The sequence below is a fragment of the Artemia franciscana genome, chromosome 20 (genome assembly GCF_032884065.1).
Source record: "Artemia franciscana chromosome 20, ASM3288406v1, whole genome shotgun sequence".
NCBI classification, from domain to species: Eukaryota; Metazoa; Arthropoda; class Branchiopoda; order Anostraca; family Artemiidae; genus Artemia; species Artemia franciscana.
Window position 1 is genome coordinate 4391155 of NC_088882.1, and position 22001 is coordinate 4413155.

Sequence of the window (22001 nt, forward strand, 5' to 3'; positions counted from 1 at the left end):
AGACTGTAGTTGGGCTAACCACCAGTGTATCATAAACGGCATAATTTTATCACTTTGACAAGCTTTTTTTGTCATGAAATTTTTCAGCAAGATTGTTTACGATTGGCCTACATTTGAACCAGGGTACTATTTAAAATGGTTGGTGTTCAGGCGTTTTTCAATTCTACCCAGTCCGTTGACCTTTTTTTATTTATTCGTTTTTTTTTTATCGGAAATGCAAGTTTAAGCCATACAGACTTATGATACACAATTTAAGAATAAAAAATGCCTTTTTCGGCAGTTAAGCTGCCTTAACTGCCGAATCACCACCTACAGGTTTTTGAGTTTATGAAATTTGAATCATTGTGCTGTGAAACTAGTACGTTGGGTCTTTTAATTTGAGAACGACGTTTACACTGGTTATGGGATGGTCACCAATTACTGTAAATTTCTTCATACAATGACGTTTTTGATCTATTGTCTGTCCGTCTTTGTTATTCTATATATATTTTGCAACACCTTGGTCATTTTTTAATATTGAATTAAAATGAACACACAGTTTCAACTACTAAATAGCAAATTTTCTGAAACCTACAAGCAGGAACTTCTTCCTTCTCAAGCATCAGTGCGAAAGTAAATCTTGTAAGAAAACGTCAAAATTTGCTAAGAAATTTTTTTGCGCGAATTATAATATAAATATAATATAAATAGAATATAGGAAATTCTTAAAGCTTCCTCCCTCATGAAAAACTAAGATATTAACGCTCTGAAAGTTGAACCTTTTGCAGCTATAATATAAAATGAAAAAAGAAATCACCAATGCAACAGCACAAACACATAAAAAAAAGAAGACAGAATGAGAAAAGGAAGACTGTTTTCCTACATTAGTGATAGTGTTATCGATGTATCTCAAATAGCTAGTTATGCATTAGATAGCATGTATTTGACTGCTTAGTATTCTGTTAAAATAAGTTCCATTTTGCTTCTAATTTTGGACCAGACGGGGCGCTATGGGATCATTGTTTTGATACTTATGATTTATGATATTTTTACATAGAAAGTAGGAAAATTTTGCATAAAAGTGTTGTTGTATTAGGTTAGTGTAGTATCAAGTGGTGACTTTTTTTTGCTTGTTTTTGTTTTGTTTTTTGATTTTTAGGGGAATCCATTGCTAAATAAATTATTTTGTAGTTTCGAGAATGGTCGCACAAGCCATAAGTCTTTTTGCAATATTTTTCTTTTTTTTAATTTTCTGTTTTTTTTTTAATGAATTCTCTCTCTCTCTCTCTATCGTATCTGTGCATTCATTTAGAAATATGAATAACGAACTTTTTATAACAAATGACTAACTCGTATAATTTGTAGATAGCTAAAGAAAACCAAAATGCATCATTTAAAAGAGTTACCCGTTTTTCAGGGTTCAAAACCCAAGGTGTTATCAATTTTAGATATAGGTTTTGTAATATTCATCATATTTGTACCAAAAAGCTTTGGAAGTATAAATTACTATACAACAAAACTATAGATTTACATTATAATTATCTAAATATGAATCTTCTGGTGATCTAATATAAAAAAGAAAATAATAAAATATGTACATACCGGCGGAAATACGCACATGTAGCAATCTATTTTTCTAATTTAGGATGTAAACTTGTGATGCTAAATTTCCTTTTTATTGTCTCAAATATACACAATTCGTTTAGTTAAAATTTATCCAACAAAAGTTATGAACTTTCCATAATTTGCCTGATTTTAGAAAAAGCGAATAAATATCGTGAAAAAGGGGAGTGAGTTTAATAAAAATTAAACCAACAAAATTTAATATATTTCTCCTAACATAGGAAGAGGAACAGGGAGCTACCTTGGCGGATATTTCATTTCGATTTTTGGATTAAGATTGTCTTTTCAATACATGGGCACCATTTCAGCAATAGCCGGAATAACGTATGCCGCTCTTCATTTCTCTTGCTTACGAAAATTTGAAAGGAGAAGAAATAATGAAACAGGTAAACTATTAGAAATTTTAGTTTCTTTTAGGGTGCATATTAAATTGTATAAAAAAAAATCTGGTTTTAGAGCGTGTTTGACAATTCACAAAAATTTATGGGAGAGGCAAGGGTTCTTCATCAAAAAAAATGAATATTCAAAAAAAGTTTCTTTCTTTAAAGCTAGAGGGGAGGCAATTATTTTGTTTTTCCAAAGTAAATTTCAAAATATTATTTTTGAAAATCTATGGGGGTAATTCCACTTCTCTTGCACCCAATAGGTGTCTTCGTTTCAAACATTGTTGTATTTTTTGACTGGTATAAGATTGAACACAGAAAACTGAATCTCGGATTATTTTTTTTTTATTTAGTGTAAATTTATTACTGATCTGCCTGGCAGCTCATAAACAATAAAGAATTTCTTGGTGTGTACTTTGATTCTAGAGCTTTGATTCTAGAAGATTCTAGAACTAATGCTCTAGAATCTAGAACATTAGTTTATAAAAAAATTTGTGGACTGGCACTGATCAAAAGCCATCAGCTTAAGAACAGTACAATGTTATTATTATGTGGATTATTATCCCAGCTTTATTTTATAACTGCTTTAAAATTGATTTCAAATTTAATCGCTTTTATACTTAGTTTGTAAATGCAACGGTTGGTTTTTAAATATATTAATATCAGTACTACCGAGAGGAGAGGGGGTATTAAGAAAAACATGTCTTGGGTGGTCAACAAGCAAAAGAAGGCTTGATTACGAATTATAGACCAAAATTGTACGTGAAAACAAATAAGGCGTGGGAAACAGTCAATATTTAGGGCCCAGGTACAAAACTACAAAACAACAGACGGTCCTTATTGGCGTGATTGGAAGTTGCTTGTGTGCGATCTTTATTTACATTTATACGACATGTGCTAAAAAAAATTTATATATTAAAAATAGCAGAAGTTGCAGAGGTAGCAGAAGCTGTAAAGCTACAAATTTTAGTTATCGATTTCAGTCAGGTTTGGGTTAACGAATACACTAACTAAAAGCCAACTACTAACCTAAAAACAAATAAGATAAGGTTGTTATGTTTTTAACGAATTGTATAAAGTTTGACCAATGGATTGCTAACTAATGTCCTACGTTGAAAAAGAGTATAGGGTGGCAACTACGGGTGGAAGAGGCACAAAAGTGAAAAGAGGCTAACCACCCCTCTTGGAATGAGAGCAGATTATGCTTGTGTAGTATTCACACAGTCTTTTGTTATTTTTCGAAATAAAGAAATTCATAATAAATACCAACTTATCAAGTCCAAAATCTAAATTATATATCCAAGTGAAGTCAGTGATTATACTTGACAATTCATTACCTAAACATGAAACAGCTGGCCTTAGCGAGTAGAAAATGAGGTAAAAAGTGTTTCCAGGGAAAATTCTGGTAATTTTATAGACTTTACTGGAGCTTTTTTGCCCTTTTTCACGATCGTCATACCCAGAAAAAACATAAACACAGATGAAAGTATAACAGATCAAAATAGGGATGAAACCTTTAAATCGACAGTGAACATATATACAAATTCTTAGCTGGATATTTCGAACACATATACAGTGTTCATCGTCAGCTGTAAAACTGCTGATGTTTTACTGCTGATGATTAACACTGAATATGCGTTTAAAATATCCAGTTAAAAAATTTTATGTTTGTTCATTGTCGATTAAAAGGTTTCATCTCTATATTGAACTGTTATACTTTCGTGATAGAAAGGCAGTGTGGTCTTCGACCTTATCTATATATAAACATAGATAATCCAAGATAGTTCATGAGGTAGTCCAATTGAGTGAGAGTAATAATAAAAATTAGAGATTATAGTGGTTTATTCAGCCAGAAACTATGGGTTATTCCCTGGAAATTTTAACATTTGAGAGCAACTACTTGTATTAGTAACTGACTCAGTAATTTTTTTTATTGATGTGTAATCATAATGATGTTGTATAATGTATTGATGTTGTTTTAGCGCAAACAGTGAGGCTCTTTAAAGTAATGAAATAATTTAGAGCTTTTTTGGGGCTACTTTTCTGGGGTTACTTTTTCCTTGGGCACAAGTTCTCTTGGGAAATATTCTAGGGACAATTCCTCTGTGTTTTGTCTGATTAACTGCTGTAGTGTGTTACTATATACTTACTTTATTGTATTACGATACTTACAGGGTACGGCTTAAGTCGTCCCAGTCATCAAAATTGTCACGAACGGATGTTTAAGAAAAAAATGATAAGAAAGAAAAGGAAAAGAAAATCCTGTACAAACAAGTAATGAGAAAATTTAGCTTTATCTCTTAGGTCAAAGAGAATCCACTACCCTTGCTATGCAAAAAAAAAGAAAAAAAAACAGTGTACTTTTAAAAGTTTTAACCATTATCTCCAAAAATGATTCGTATAATTATTAATAAAGTAGCATGTTAAAAAACTTAACATACCCAAGATTGAATTACACATAAATCCACTTCTACTGTACCTTTTTGCTTTATAATATTTGCTTTGTATTTTGATTTCTCGTCTTGGTAAATTGTTGATCATTTCACCGTTTATTATTTTTGCCTAAGCTAAGAAAAGGAAGAGACTTTAAAGAGATTGGTGACTTATTTTTATTTTATTTTTTCGTAGAACAATTTTATTAGAAATAAATATTTCTTAATCAATAGCAGATCATAAGAGAAAGCTTGCTAGGCAGGGCTAAAAATGAATGAGACCATATGCCGAACCAACAACAATAAAAAAAAAATATAAACAATACATTACCTTGCGTGACCCCAAGAAAACAAAAAATAACAAACAAAAATTTTTTACAAATGAATAACCTATAGAAAAATCGGTTTAAAATTCTGTTTCAAAAGTATACCTACCGAGCAACTCCACATGTAAATCAGACTTAAACTGGCCAAAGCTACCTATTTCCTTAATGTCAATACTAAGTTTATTCCAAAGTTTCGAAGCTCTGTAACTAAGTGAAAAAGAAGACCTATTCAAAACTAGTCGAAAAACCTCAGTATTTCCTCGTATCCGAGCAACGTGGTGGTGAACATCAGACCTTTCACAAAATATTCCTGTAAAACAATCAGGAAGGCTCTCACCGTAATACTTATATATAAAAATCAGCGCATAAAAATCATGTAATCCAGCTGCAGGCATTATATTTAAATTTCTATACACGGACCTCAAAGACTCCTGGTTCCCAACACGACAAAAATCTCGGATAGTATTATTCTGGATTACACGGGCTGGGCACACTATCGAAGGGAAAGTACCAAGTCAAATCGACCAGCAATACAAAATGTAAGGGTGAATCAGGGAAAAGTGAACCAATCTTAGAACAGTTGGGGGAAAATATGTTTTAATTTGCGCATGATACCTAAGTTACGTGTCAATATTTTCGAAACTGACTTCACATGATCTTTAAATGATAGGGTTGTATCAACATTGATTCCGAGGTATTTGGTGAACCTTGTTTGTTTAATAATTCCCCGCTCCGAAATCGTTTCCGTAAACCAAGGGTAAAAATTCGGAGATTGAGAAAAATAACAAAATTTGACTTATCTTTATTCAGGTCAAGGTGCTTTTTTTAAAACCATGTACATATCTTGCTCATTGCCGCATTTATCGTTGACATAATCAGTTGTTCCGTAGGGGCAACACACATCAAGGTTGTATCATCAGCAAATAAGCGCATAGTAACCTGGGTCGTACTCGGATCGTCATCATTAAATTCGTCAATTCTCGGCAGAGCTTTGACAATATGCGGCAGATCATTGAAAACAGAGTCGGACCCTGTAAGGATCCTTGGGGAACCCCTCAATTAATAACATTCTTACCAAAAAAAAATTCCTTGTAAATTGACATACTGCTGTCTATTTTGAAGATAACTGCAAAGCAAACCCAATGTAGCACCCCTTAATCCATAAAATTCACATTTTGAATAATATTCGATGGTCAAACGAACAGTGTCAAACGTCTTAATTAAGTCCAAAAATATACCAGCTATTCTAATCTTTTTATCAAGAGTATCATTAATTATAGTAGTAACAAATGAAATCGCCATTTCTGTTGTTCTACCCTTCCTGAAATTACATAAAAAAACTAGTTTTTTTAACTGAAAGCAAGGAGCGACATTAAAACTTAAAACGAACAGAAATTTCTCCGTATATGAAATGGGTTGTCCCCTCCGCAATCCCTCGCTTTTTACGCTAAAGCTTTTAATTGTTTTAAAAAGTAGAATTGTGGCAAAGAGTCAAACTTAAGCGTAAAGAGCGAGGGATTGCGGAGGGGACAACCCATTTCATATACGGAGTAATGTCTGTTCGTTTTAAGTTTCAATGTCGCTCCTTACTTTCAGTTAAAAAAACTAGTTTGTTTTATGTAATTTCTGAACGTTTTTGAATTAATGCATGGGTTTGTACCCTCGTTAATACCTCGTTCTTTACACTAAATCGTAAGTTTTGTCCCAATTCTTTAAGAATGACCCCTGAATCAGAAAGGCCGTAGAATAAATAGTTGAAATTACTAAAAATACTATAGCATAGAGAGCGAGGTATTTATCTCCTCCTAAATACCTCGCTCTTTATACTGAAATAGTTACTATAGTTTTTGACTATGCGGAACAATATAGCTATCTCCAAATTTTGATCTGTTGGCTTTAGAGAAAAAAATGAGCGCGGGAGGGGGCCTAGATGCCCTCCAATTTTTTGGTCACTTAAAAAGGGCACTAGAACTTTTCATTTCTGTTAGAATGAGCCCTCTTGCGACATTCTAGGACCACTTGGTCGATACGATGACCCCTGGGGAAAAGAAAAAAAGCAAACAAACAAATAAACACGCACACGTGATTTGTCTTGTGGCAAAAAATACGAAATTCCACATTTTTGTAGATAGGAGCTTAAAAATTTCGCTGTAGGGTTTTCTGATACGCCGAAAGCGATGGTATGATTTCTGTTAAGATTCTATGACTTTTAGGGGGTGTTTTCTCCTATTGTCTAAGATAAGGCAAAATTTTTAAGGCTCGTAACTTTTGATGACAAAGACTAAATTTGATGAAACTTATATATTTAAAATTAGCATGAAAATATAATTCTTTTGATGTATATCTTAGCATCAAAATTCCGTTTTTTAGTGTTTCGTTTACTATTGAGCCGGGTCGCTCCTTACTACAGTTCGTTACCACGGACTGTTTGACCAAACCAATTTGGAAGTAGAAGTTTATGACGTCCCAAATTCTCATAAATTCTAATATTAATATATTTTTCTAAAACTCATGAAACAACAGGTAACAATGAAATGGGTCTATAGTTCCCCAAATCATTCTCGTTACCGCCCTTAAGCACAGGAGTTATCCTTGCGATTTTAAGACAATTGGGAAACTTCCCTTGCTTAAAACAAGCATTAATGAAGAACGTAAATATATGTGAAATGCTCGGAAACGCGGTTTTTAAAACAAAAAGGTTAATGGAATCACTCCAAGCCGAAGAACTTTTCATCTCAAAGATAATTTTACGAATTTCATCATCAGTGACAGGTTTTAGATACATTGATACATCGACAAAAGTACCCATAAAAGTCTCAAGCGGAGGATCATTTTCTGAAGCTACTGTAGTACGAGAAAATCGAGCCCCAATAGTTGCAAAATGTTCCAAAAGTGCATTACATCAAACAGTTCGTGGTAACAAACTGTAGTAAGGAGCGACCCGGCTCAAAAGTAAACGAAACTCTAAAAAACAGAATTTTGATGCTAAAAGATACATCAAAAGAATCGAATTTTTATGCTGATTTTAAATATATAAGTTTCATTAAATTTAGTCTTTGTCATCAAAAGTTACGAGCCTGAGAAAATTTGCCTTATTTTGGAAAATAGGGGGAAAAATCCCCTTAAAGTCATAGAATCTTAACAAAAATCACACCATCGCATTCAGCGTATCAGAGAACCTTATAGCAAAAATTTCAAGCTCCTATCTACAAAAATGTGGAATTTCTTATTTTTTGCCTGAACACAAATCACGGGTGCGTGTTTATTTGTTTGTTTTTTTTTTTCAGGGGTCATCGTATCGACCAAGTGGTCCTAGAGTGTCGCAAGAGGGCTCATTCTAAAGGAAACGAAAATTTCTAGTGCCCTTTTTAAGTGACCAAAAAAAGTGTCCTACGCTCATTTTTTCCCAAAGTCAACGGATCAAAATTTTGAGATAGTCATTTTGTTCCACATATTCGAAAACCATAGCAACTATGTCTTTGGGAATGACTTACTCCCCCACAATCCCTGGGGGAGGGGCTGCAAGTTACAAACTTTGACCAGTGTTTACATATAGTAATGGTTATTGGGAAGTGTACAGACGTTTTCAGGGGGATTTTTTGGTTTGGGGGTGGGGTTGAAGGGATGGGGCTCTGTGAGAGGATCTTTCCTTAGAGGAATATGTCATGGGGGAACAGAAATTCAATGAAAAGGGTGCAGGATTTTCTAGTATTACTATAAAAAATCAATGAAAAAACAAACATGAAAAAGTTTTTTTCAATTGAAAGTAAGGAGTAGCACTGAAACTTAAAACGGACCGAGATTATTACGCATATGAGGGGTTCTAAAAATACTTTAGCATAAGGAGCGAGGTATTTAGGAGGAGATAAATACCTCGCTCTTTATGCTAAAGTATTTTTAGTAATTTCAACTATTTATTCTACGGCCTTTTTGATTCAGGGGTCATGGACAAAACTTACAATTTAGTGTAAAGAGCAAGGTATTAACGAGGGTACAAACCCCCTCGTATGCATAATAAAAATATAAGAATATAAAAGTTTGTTACGTAAGTTAATTCTTAAGTAACGCATATTTCTTACTAATAAAAACGTTCGTTAAAAATTAAAAGTTCTAGTTGCCTTCTTAAGTAACCGAAAAATTGGAGGGCAACTGGGCCTCTTTCCCCACCCCTTATTTCCCAAAATCATCTGATCAAAACTAAGAGAAAGCCATTTAGCCAAAAAAAGAATTAATATACAAATTTCATTTTAATAATTTATGTGCGGAGAGCCAAAATCAAACATGCATTAATTCAAAAACACTCAGAAATTAAATAAAAAAACTATTTTTTTTAACTGAAAGTAAGGAGCGAGATTAAAACTTAAAATGAACAGAAATCACTCCGTATATGAAATGGGTTGTCCCCTCCGCAATCCCTCACTCTTTACGCTAAAGTTTGACTCTTTGCCACAACTCTACTTTTTAAAACAATTAAAAGCTTTAGTGTAAAGAGCAAGGGATTGTGGGGGGTGTAACCCATTTAATATACGGAGTAATTTCTGTTCGTTTTAAGTTTTAATGTCGCTCCTTACTTTCAGTTAAAAAAAAAATAGTTTTTTTTATTTAATATTACTTCAGGCTCATTCGGTTTCAACCCATCACTTGTAGTAACTTCATCAGGTAGAGCTTGATTGGTTGAAGATATAACGCCTTTAATAATTTTCCATGTTTTAGCTGAGTTACCACAAGCATCTTTAAATTTCCACTCTAAATATTTTTTCTCGCATTTCTCAAAAGTTTATCAAGAGCATTTCAATATTTTCTATAAATTCTAGTGCAAACTGGATCATTTTTATTCCTTATTGAATCCCTATATAACTGGTGTTTCTTTTTTATGCACCGCAGAAGACTAGGTGACAACCACGGCTTTTTGGATATCTTTTTCCCTGACCTTGTCACATTCATTATACAAGTTTTACTCAAAATAGAGATCAATGTATCATAAAATCTCTGAAAACTAATATTTATATCATCTAGATTTTCAACCACATTATTCCAATCAACATTAGAAATCTCTTATTTAAACTTTTTTAGGTTACTCTGGTCGAGCACAGGTAACATACTCATTTTCAGTCTAGGGCCTTACTGCCTCGGGATAAAAACTTTAAAACTTGCCGAAATCCCAAAATGGTCAGAAACATCAGTAACATTAATCCCTTTGATCTGGAAATTTTGAATTAGAAAAAATATTATCAAGTAGCTTTGCCATTAAAGTGGTAACACGCGTACAAATATTAATAGTCAAAAACAAACTATATGACATGCAAAGCTGAAGGAAGTCCATAGAAGTATTTGAATTCATATCGTTAAGGTCAATATTGAAGTCACCAAGCATAGAGAGTGGGTGCGAACCAGTAGGTAATTTATCCAACTGTTCCTCCAAAATATCCATACAGGCCGGTATAGACCCAGATGGTGGTCTATATGGTACGACAACATAAACATCTTTTGGCATAAGCCTGAGCTGAAGGATAAGTGGCTCAAATAACATCTCGTGATACAGCACTTGATCAGTTCTAACCCAAACCTCGATATCGCTCCGTATATAAGCTCCAATTCCTCCATGTTGTCGAAATTGACGATTCCTAAGATAAAGCGTATACCATGGAATATCCAAGAGAGCAATATTATGCTCATTTAGCCATGTTTCTGTGAGACCAATAATCTGAAAGATGGAAAGTTCACACATCTCGCTTAAAAAAATTAAAAGATGAATTCAAACCCTGGCAGTTAAGGTGGAAAATTCTGAGATCTTCAGAATCACAACCACTATACCCGGACCTCAAACCATCTTTAAATAGGTACTTCGAATTACAAGAAACATATTGACCAGCAATTTCAATATCATAATTCCGGTGGAGCTGCTCCGCAAATATACTACCAAAATCCACATATGAAGCTTCCAAATTTTTAAGACGGCTGTTGCCCGGGGTGCCACGATCACCATCAACCATATTCATACACATACAGTTTTACAACAAAGTAATATGGCCTCATCTCCACAACAAAACAAAAACAAAAAGAACAAAACAACAACTAAACAAGAACAAAATAGAATATAACAAAAGAGTGACACTTTCCATCTCAGAAAAAAACAAACAAAAAAAGAAACAGGCCGTTTTTGGTTTGCCCATAACGAATCCATATACAAGTCACCAAATACAACGGCTACTAATTTCCATAATCACACAACCATAATTAACGCGACAAAATAGCAAGTTTTATTTTTTATTGATTTCTTATTAGTTTTTTAATTAATTTTTTCAGTAACAAATAAACACTCACTAATTTTAATAGCAGTAAACAAAATTTAAGAATCCAACAAACTCTTAGCATTGTACCAAGGCACTTTAATAACATGGTTCTCCTTTTTAACAGAGATTCTGGGTGGTAGGGTAGGAGGTACCCAGTATTCCACAATTTTATCCACGAAACGCTTACGTAACCCAAGTAATTTTTTACGCAAAACCCGTGCACGCGGTGTGACATCACTAATAAAAACAGACTTATAGACACCGAACTCTTTCCCTTTTAGTATATTCGCATTGCTTAGAATCAAGAAACGCGCCTGGACACTGTCAACCTTAATTTTAACAAAAATTTTGGAACATTGAACCCCAGTGAATGCTGGCAACTTGTCAGTTGGGAGTGACAAACCCATTTACAATCACCTCGGAAACCCGAGATGCAGCCTCATTCAAGGGGGCATCATTAAGGCCCCAAAACAGCGAATTGTGCAACTTATCCCGATTTTCATCAACAAGAGACCAGGACACAGCCACATTCATTTCCTCATTGCATTTCTTAATCAGCTGTGACTGGACTTTTACACAACTTTGCAGAGCTAGAAGCTCCGATTTCACTGTTGCAATTTCATTGTCCGTTGGACTACTTTTATTTTCTAGCACCATAACACGGCTGTTAACTGTACCCAAATCATTCTGAATTTCATGTACACTCTTCTTTAGGGTTTCCATGTTCACATTTATAGATTGGACCATTTCCAAAATTTTAAAGATATTCTCTGCATAAGTGCATTCGTTTTCTGGCATTCCGCATTAAGACTCGTATCCGAATTACAAGTAGAATTCATAACCGGATCCGCTAACTTAGATTCTGTCCAGTTGCGTTTGGGTCTGGCCAGGCACTTACGCAGGAATTTTTTCGGGGGGGGGCAAAACCTTCGAAACAGCAGTTATAAAGTAGCACTTTTTTTATTTAGTAATGCAAAAAGCACGTATATCGGAAAATACAGAATAACTTTAATCTGTAGTATTGTAGCGGATGGGGGAAGGAAGACTGAAGCCTCAAAAGTAAGTTTTAGGCTCAGGCTTCACACATGTGTCTAGATTCTTAATAAATGTCCTATTTTTGCCAGAAATCCCAAGAAACCATGGGGAAATTATACATTTCTTAAAATTCCAGGGGGGCACTGGGCCCGAAGGCTCTACACCCCCCCCCTGCATACGTGCCAGGGTCTGGCTTTCTTTCCCATTCTCCATTCTGACTTTATCAAAATAATATAAGTCACCTACCTTTACAAAAACTTATTTTTACCCATGCTAGTTTACAGCATGCAGTTTGCATAAACCGTTAAAAGGGCACGGCTAACACCCCCATTCGGATTCCTCAGGAACTATCTCGAACGTAGAACTCACTCCTTTGTATCCAAGATTATATTGTAACAATTAATTCAAGCACTTATCACGATATTATTCACTAAGTCTACAACATAGCATAGCAACCGTTGTATTCGGGCAAAAGTAGTGAGACAAGTTTATCCATTGACTGCTAAATGTGAACTGAAATGGATTTTCGGTCCATTTCAATTCATATCACATTACACATTATATCACATTTGGTTTAGTTTTAATATAGATTGTGAAATATAGATTGAGAAACTTAAATACATGAGAGCCAGAACTAAGGTAGGATAAGCTTGTTTTGCTGCTACTCGGTTGTTTTACATTTGCTTGTTTTTTCATAGGCATATGTTTGGGGGTGATACCTAACACGGGGATACCATGGGGAATTTATGGTAGGCACGCCACTTGCCTGGGTAGAGAATTTAAAGTGTCGAAACCCTATAGGCAAGTGTGTATTCTCCTGATGAGCCCTTGTGTTAGGTTGTTGCCTCTGAATTATTCTTGTCTTTTTTTTATGTTTGGTAAATGACGACTTATACTTACTGACGACACGGCTGCCTGTCCATGGATTATTCTTTATGGTTGATTGTGTATGGCTATGGTGTTTGACCTATGTGATTGTATGGATGAGTAGGGTTAAGGCCTGATTCAAGCGCTGATCTATATAATCACTAATGTAGGAAAACAGTCTTCCTTTTCTCCTTCTGTCTTGTTTTTTTATGTATTTGTGCTGTTGCACTGGTGATTTCTCTTCTTATTTTATTATTATATTAGAGATGAATTTTCGGTGATTTAACTGAGAGATATTCAATATAGATATACAAAGGACGGAAAGGCAGAGAAAAACAATAAAAAAACGATTAAAAACTACTATCCCCACTTATAGTGTACCTTCTGGCCAGGGGTTGATCCAGGGAATGGTTTTAGGGGCACTTTTGCCCACCCCGCAGAAGATTGAAAATTTCTCTCAATGGAGGGGCAGATTAGAAAAAAATAAAAATATAAGAGACTAATTTATGTTGATTCCCCCTCCATGCATTAATTCTGTATCCGCCTCTGCGTCTGGCTACTTGTTTGTAAAACAAAATCTCAAATAAATTGTATAATTATTGTAATTAATGTAATTATTGTAATTAATTTTACAGAGATTAAAGCTGAAACTTATCTGAAAGTGATAATCAATATATTTTTTTTTTTTTTGAATTTTCAATAATCTAGTTTGTCAAAATCTAGTCTATACAAAGTAGACGCAAGTAGGCCTGATACAATCTTCTCAGGTCAGGTAGGCTCGTTGAGAATAATCTGGTAAGTGAATAAATACAAAAATTCTGCTTTCTTCATTCTGATTTTGTTCTAAAGCACCTTAAAAGACAATTACACAATAGCAGAATAGGCTGAAAAATAAACAAAATCCCCAAACTATAGTTGATGTTGGAGAGTTTTTTTTTCAATGTTAGCCTAAGTCAGTTCTAATTTTATAAGATTTCCATACTTTTTGATAGAAATTAGAGCCTAAAATTAAATGAGGTGGGCGTAAACAAAAATCCTCTGAAGCTTGAACCTTTTATAACGCATACTCAAGAGTGTCCGTGACTATTTAGTCCACAGCAAACAAACGTTTAACGATGTGTGTTTTGCATAAAAAGAGGGTTAATAGCGCTGGTATTTCATAGTATTATGATAGGAGGTAGTCTTTCTTTTTTATATTTTGAGAAACTGGGATATATTAACTGCTTTTTCTTCTAGAAATGACGACTGTATTTGACAGAAAAAACCAGAAAATAGATGACAGAGATGAAATCCAATACTCAACCATTTGGGATCCAAATTATGTTCAAAGTAATCAACTTAAATAAAAACTGAATTTTCATATTTTTATATTATCTGAATTTGTGTTTTTATATTACACTTTATTAAGTAATTTTTTTATCCTGAATGTACTTGTCGCTCCGTATTATTATCTTTTGTTTCAAATTTTTTTATACATTTTTATTTTATTTGCTTATATTTCACGTGCGGCAGCTAAAGAAAAAATTGCAAAAGAAAAAAAAATACCAGAATATTTCTTACTTATTTCTTTATATCTCATGGAAGGTAAAAGAGAAGAAGACTTGAGGAATATTGACGTAAAAAACTACCACAATAATTTTGGTTGTTTCTCTTCTATTTGTATTTCAATTTGAAAGGCTCAGTATAAATTTAAATGCAAACAGATATTGTCCTGCCCTCTTTAATTGATTAAGTAAAAAAAAGACAAAACAGTTTCTTCTACTGAAAGTAAGGACCGACATTAAAACTTAAAACGAACAGAAATTATTCCGTATATAAAAGGGGCTGTCTCCTCTTCAACACCTCGCTCTTCTCGCTAAAGTTTTTATTGTTTTAAAAAGTAAAGTTGTGAGAAAGAGTCAAACTTTAGCGTAAAGAGCGGGTCACGGAGAAGGGGACAGCCCCTTTCATATACGGAATAATTTCTATTCGTTTTAAGTTCTAATGTCGCTCCTTACTTTCAGTAGAGAAAACTTGTTTTTTTTAATTTAATTTCTGATCATTTTTTAAACAATGCCAGGAAATCTGACCCTGTCTCCATGGAACAACCCCCTCACCATGGAAATATCCTCTAGACAATTCAATCTCGTTGAGAATTTACCCCGGACAATTACACTTAACCACTCCGCGCGTTGAATTGAGACGGAAAAGAGAAAGTAAGACATTAAAATAGAGTTCTGAATAAGAATTCTGAAAATTCCCGCAGTGTATGGTTTTCCCTGAAAAGCTCACTCCCTGATAACTTTCCTCTCCATAGAAAATCCCCCAGCAGAAGAACACTCAGTAGAAAATTTGTAACCCCACCTTATAATGTATGCATGCATCCTAATAACAAACACTGTGCGTAAACAATGGGTAAATTTTTTTTAACTTAAGGACCTTTTCTCTGGGGCTATGGGGATCATGTTATTCCAAAAGACATAGTTATTGGGTCTTTCAACTATGATGAACCAAATGGCTATCTCAACATTTTGATCGGATGATTTGGGAAAAAGTGGCGGGGAAGGTGGTCTAGTTATCCTCCATTTTTTCGTCAATTAAAAAGGACACTAGAACTTTTGATTTCCGTTCGAATGATCCATCTTCTGAGATTCTAGGACCCCAGGGTTGACACGATCACCCCTGGGGAAAAAATATATATAAAATAAATAAACACACATCCGAGATCTTTCTTCTGGCAAAAATACAAAATTCCACGTCTTTACAGATAGGTGGTTGGAACATCTACAGTAGGGTTCTCGGATACGCTGAATATCATGGTGTGATTTTCATTGAGATCACTTAAATTTGAGGGGGTGTTTCTTCCTTTTGTTTGGAAAATTAGAAAAATTTTCTCAGGCTCGTAACCTTTGGTGGGTAAGACTAAACTAAATAAATTTTATATATTTGAAATCAACACGAGTAGCCAATTCTTTTAACATATCTATTAGTATCAAAATCCTTTTTTTAAACGTTTTTTAGAGTTTCGGTTACTACAGAGCCGGGTTGCTCCATACTTTCAGTTTTTTTTACCACGACCTTTTTGAACCGCAATTTTCTCAGATTTTTCTTTTGGTTTTTGTGGCGTAGAGAATTCAAAACGATGAGGACCATATCCCTTAGCAAAATGGACCCACACAAGTCACCCTCCTTCACCGCAAAAAAGAGGTTCCATAACTTTGTAGTTTTAAGATTTCCATGCATGTTCTGTTGTATCGTACAGTTTCGATAAATATTACACCGCTCTTTTGGATTTTTTGTCTCCATTTTCAAAATTTGCACTATTTTTGTATACCAATACCTTTGTTAAGAAGATCTATAATGTCAAGTTAATTGCTTGGATTTTAAACAAAACTGAAAACCAAGGAAAAAACCTTTTGCCTCTAGAAACCAAACTAGACGGAAAAGAATAGCCTTTTAAAAACCTTTGCTAAAAACAGACAGCAAAGGTATAGGTCCTTAATTAACTGGATCATTCCGCGGCTTACCTTTAAAAAAATTAATGACTCCAGCTCGCCTGAATGAATTGGAGAAAATTCAGTTTTTAAAAGTTAGTTTTATAAGCTTCATCAATGGAGAAATAATTGGAGGAATGGTGAACGTAACTACCTTATTAAGAATACAATCAAGGCCAGACGATGAAAAATCTTCCAAGTGACTGAAAACTCTGATTATTTTAACATTAGAAGCAGGATTCAGTGCCATGACGTGAGACAAAGCAGAACTTGATAAAATTTGTAATCAGGTTCTACGTTGAAAACCTGACTAAAAAAGCAGCACCTTTTCCAACATTGAAAAAATATGAAGTAAGCGTTTCAAACAGTTCGTGGTAGCGAACTTTAAGTAGGGATCTACTCGGCTCAAAAGTAACAGAAACTTTAAAAATTGGAATCTTGATATCAATAGGCAAATAAAAAAAAGAGGTCTGTTATGCTAATTCCAAATATATAAGATCAATCAAGTTTAGTCTTACCGACCAAAAGTTACGAGACTGAGAAAGTTTCTTGATTTTTGAAATAGAGGAAACACCCCCTAAAATTCATGGAATCTTGGGTTTGAAATTCAAGGACTATTGAAAGACTCTTTGCCGAGTATATTTGAAAGACTGAATACCTATATCTTTAGGGGTAAAACGGGCCCCAACAGTCCGTGGTGAGAGGCCTGAATGTTATGAAAGTTGCCCGTTGTTTATGTATAGCATTTGTTATTGGGAAGTATACAGACATGCTTTGAGAGGAGATTTTGTGCTTAGGATGGATTTCTGTTGAGGTAATCTTTCTTGGGAAGAGAAATTTCCAGGGGGCTATTTTCCAGAGAAAATTTTACATTGGGGGGATTTGACAGAATTCCTATACAAAATTCGTGTTAATTATCTTACATTATCTTTTCCAGCTCAATTTTGCATGTAGAGATGTTTTGGGGGAATCATCGGGGGCTATTTTCTGCGTGTTTTAAATTTCAGAAAAAAACGTTCAACGGAAGGAGGCATTTCCGGAGGGATCGAGAAGCAAATTAAAGATTAAATTCTTTTTCAAATGAAAGTGTGCTAAGGATAATTCTTCAGGCTAAATCGTCCGCAAGAAATTTTACGGGGAGGGGATTTTTTAGCGAGGATGGAACTATATAGAGGGAACTTGATGGTGAGGGGGGTGTACTTCACGTTTAATAAAATTTACGGAGGAGCTTCCTGTGAGGGGTTAGGGGCAGGTAAATTTCATGGAGACTGATCGACATTCGATTTCATTCGATTTGATAACGAGGTTTATTGAAGAAAGTACACAACAATATACATAAAGAAAACACTAAAAAAAACAATACAACAAAAATTAACCCTCCGTAAGCTTTCGCCTGTTTGTAGTAAACCCTTAAACATAGGAATACAATTTCAAAAAATAAGATTTTTTTAATCTGCATTTGCCCTATTCCTGGCGACAACAAACCTTATAACCTACCAATACACTAAACAAAACTGTTTCAATCCAACAAAAAATAGACAATTTATTTCCATTAAATGTTTTTTTTTTGGTAGGAACTTGAGAGCGAAAGAAATTCAATTTAACTTCTCTTCAAAAATCATACAGCTGGAAACAAACTGTTTTAAGATATCAACATAAATCTAACACACTTGCCAACTTTTTCAAAAATTTGGGCAAAAATATTCCAAACATTTGGTCCAATGTGACGTATTGAAAATAAAAATCAAGTTCTAGAGACTTGAGGTTACCTCACTTTATTTGCATATCGTGCAAGATTATTGTGTATTTCATCCACCAGAAGTAAATACATTTAGTAAACACTTAGGAACTAATTTGGGATAATTCTTATACATGAATAATGCATGATAAGCACTTTGCTAAACCTGACAGGAGGATAATATTTAATCGTATATATAGAAATTAAACTGATGTTTCTTTGCTATTTCCAGTCGTCACTCGGAGTGCCTGCATTTCAACACAACGTTCTGCAATTGCAAGACACGTAGTTGCTTCAGGTGGACTGAAAACGTATTAGACCATATACTACCACAAAAACCAAATACAGTTCTAAAGAGAAATAAATTATTGCAATTAAATAATTTGGGAATATATTCTTTAACTTTCTCATCATTCCGAGATTTCTTGCAATTTTGCTACTAATAAAAGATATATGATTTATAAAACTAAGGCGCTTATCAACAATAACACCAAAGTATTTTATCTTACTGGTAGACCTTACCCTTAGATCCTCCTGTGCCTCCAGAGGTGCCCAGGGCGTCCAAGAAGAGTCTCCAGTCGTCTCTGAAATTTGTGGTTGCGACGACGACTTCCCACTCTGGCTGTATTGAGGCGTGAAGGTGCCGCAGGTCGTTGTTTTAGGTACGATGGAGCGTATTTTCGGGTCTTCCTCTGTGGCGGGTGCCTTCGGTTAACCAGAAAAAAGTAGAATTGGGAATTCTGGAATCGTCCATGCGCAGCACATGTCCGAGGTAGCTCTACCTGCGCCTTCGTATGGTCTCGATGAGGGACAGTTGACCTGTGATGTTTCTAGTGTGCTCGTTCGTTACCTTCTGGGTCCAATGGATGCCGAGAAGTCTACGTAGGTACATGTTTACAAACGCCTGAATTCTCCTATCTTGTTCTTGATTAAGATGCTAGTACTGGTAGGCTTGACTGCATAATTATCTATTTGTATATTAGTGATCCAAGGGTACTAATTAGAAGACATACCTTACATAAGAAATCCTGATTTCTTATGATTTAAATTTTTTTTATCTACCCTCATCCACTTATCTATGCAAAGTATACCCTTTTTCATTAATTCTATTAAATGAGCTGAAGTCTTTGCTGCCATAGTAAAAATGGGTATCATCATAAAAACTGGAAGGATGACCTTAGAATTGGGATATAAACTTTGAAAATGATTAATTAAATTAATTACATAAAAGCTCAAGGCATTGATATATACTAGGAATAAAAGGGGGCCTATAACAGAACTCTGGGGCACACCAAATTCAACTACACTTTCACTCGACCTAGCTCAGGAGCGGCTTTAGCGTAAAGAGCAAGGTTTTGAGGAGGGGCAATTCTTCATATATGGGATAATTCCTATTCCTTTCGAGTTTTAATGCTGCTCCTTACTTTCAGTTTTAAAAAATTGTTTTTATTTATTTGATCTTAAACAGATCCTCAACATCCTCAACATTCTCAACATCCACACTATTAACTGTGAGACTTGGAGGGAGAGAAATGGGTCGAGAAAAAGGTATAAGGAGTAGATTAGCCTACCAGGTCTTTTGGATATTCTTCCTGCTCTGAATTTTTTTTATAATAATAAAGAGATTGGGCATTCAACGCAAAGAGTTAAAAATCCCTTTAGACTTTAAATCACTGAAGACGTGCTGCACTCATAAATGGCTTTACTGACTTTTCAGTTTTATAAAGATTTTTTTTTGTTCCAACTCCTAAAAAGGCTAGAGGTCATTTCCGGGTTAAGAGGAATAAACCTTATTGACACAGAAGTAGAAAGGGTTGAAGCACATACAACAGATATAGACGCTTTCACCGACTCATAAAAAGCATTAAACTTTGAACAGAAATTTTTTCCCTCGTCTTAAATATTCCAAGAGTAATCAACTAAGAGATATTTGAGGTAGATCAATTTACTCGGACTCACTCAATTCACTCGAAATACATAATAGTAATTCATAAATAGTATCTAACCTAGGGATTAAATTGACCTGGTCAAGCTATCTACACGCTGTTGGATAATATATAAGTCTTTGCTGCACTGACCGTCACTGAACTTCAATATGAGCACTGAAATAAAGCTTGATTCTGTGCGTTCCATGAACCTTCTTGACAGTCATCCTAAATACAGCACAATTACGAAAGATCTATCTTTTTCGTACGTCCATAATTCTGGCAGCCTATCGGATATTTGGTCATATGATTTGTTTTCCATTTATTACATCTTCAACAGTGCACGTCCACAAAGATGAGCAGGATGTTGATCACCTTCCATTATCACTCTACTTTTCGATTAGAACAAATAGTACAGCCCAGGCAGATTCCCCTGCCTCTAAATGGTTTGTTCGGAGTAAATGGAAAAATGCTAATATATCACTATATATTTCAACCCTAGCCATACTCCTTGGTTCCTTACGTGTACTCTTTCGTTTACTCCAGCTAAATGTTCGTTCTAGAAAAAGCATTTATGAACTGAATTAGTACTACAACCAAATTCTGTGGTGTTTAAAGCATGCTGAGGAGGTTTTTGCCCCTCAGGAGCGAGTGAGAAGAAGTACAAGGAAACCTATATGGTCGTGTGACCCTGAACTGAGAATCATAAAAAATAAAGCCAAATTGTGTCTGCAGATGTATTGATAATGGTCGACCACAATCTGGAAATGCATTTGAAATAAAACAAAAAACTAAGCGTGTGTTTAAAAAACGTCTGCAATCAAGCCGATATAAAGGGTTAGATTGCCCTACCAACAAGAATAAATGGGGCGAAGCGATTAATTCATCTAAATTAGATAATTCAGCAAATCTTAATTGCCCCATCTTGCCAGCTGCGTGGTCTAGCCATTATTCAGTTATATTTTTAGTTAGTCATGTAGTGCACGCATTTTACTCAAAGTTTCTTGATTCAGTTCTCCCGTCTTCCTTGACTCAGGCACAAGTTCTACCCGTTTCTGTTGATGGGGTGATTCTGTTCAGAAATTGAAATCAATCTCGGTTGATGCTGACGGAATTAGTTTTTATCATCTTAAAGTAAATCGCCCGTCTTTGTTTTGCCATTTACAGTTGCTTTTCCAAATGTGTATACGTTGTTCTCTTGTTCCTGATAGCTTTTTGTGCGGAACTGTCACTTCCGTTCTTAAGCGAGATAAGAGTCCATTGGATTGTCCTTTTTACAGGCCAATTACGGTTAATTGTAATCTTAGGAAAATCCTTGAATATATCCTACTTCCTTTCATAAATTTGAATGTCAATTTTGGAGAGAATCAGCTCGGTTTTTAATCTGGCATCGGTTGCCAGCACGCTCACCGTGCTATGGCTTGCCTTTCTAAAGATGCTTCTGCTGAAGGGTATGGTCTTCACATTTGTGCCCTTGATCTTTCTAAGGCTTTCGATAGAATTGTACACAGCCAGGCTCTGTATTCTCTTTATAGTCATGGCACTAACCTTTCGCTGATTTTTCTTCTTAAGTTCTGGTATGGTAAATCCAATCTTCGAATTAAAACTAATGGTACCCTTTCTTCTTTTATTGTCCTTGCTCGTCGGGGTGTGCGGCAGGGCAGAGTATTATCTCCAAGTAATTTTAAATTTTGTATTTCTAGTATTCTTGAGAATATATCTTCTATTTGTTTTGTTGGGTTAACTGATATTTCATACCTTGTTTATGCTGATGATATTTTTCTTATTATCTGGTCTAAACTCAGACTATCGCAGATGGTAAATAGAGTTTCTTATTCTTTTATTAATATCGGTATTTCGCTTATCGTTGGTAAATGTGAGTATCTTTCTTTCAATTCTCCATCCCCTCCTAAATCTCTGAGCTCTA

The 22001-nt window shown here is 34.7% G+C and overlaps 1 protein-coding gene across 1 annotated transcript in view; it reads left to right on the forward strand.

The window, feature by feature from the left end:
- LOC136040344 (major facilitator superfamily domain-containing protein 6-A-like) overlaps positions 1-14349 on the forward strand; it is a 69518-nt gene extending 55169 nt beyond the window's left edge. The window contains exons 7-8 of the mRNA XM_065724583.1: positions 1824-1988; positions 14175-14349. Coding sequence (XP_065580655.1) covers positions 1824-1988; positions 14175-14284 — 275 coding nt within the window. The 3' untranslated portion in view covers positions 14285-14349. The remainder of the gene's footprint in view (positions 1-1823; positions 1989-14174) is intronic.
- The last annotated feature ends 7652 nt before the right edge of the window (positions 14350-22001 follow it).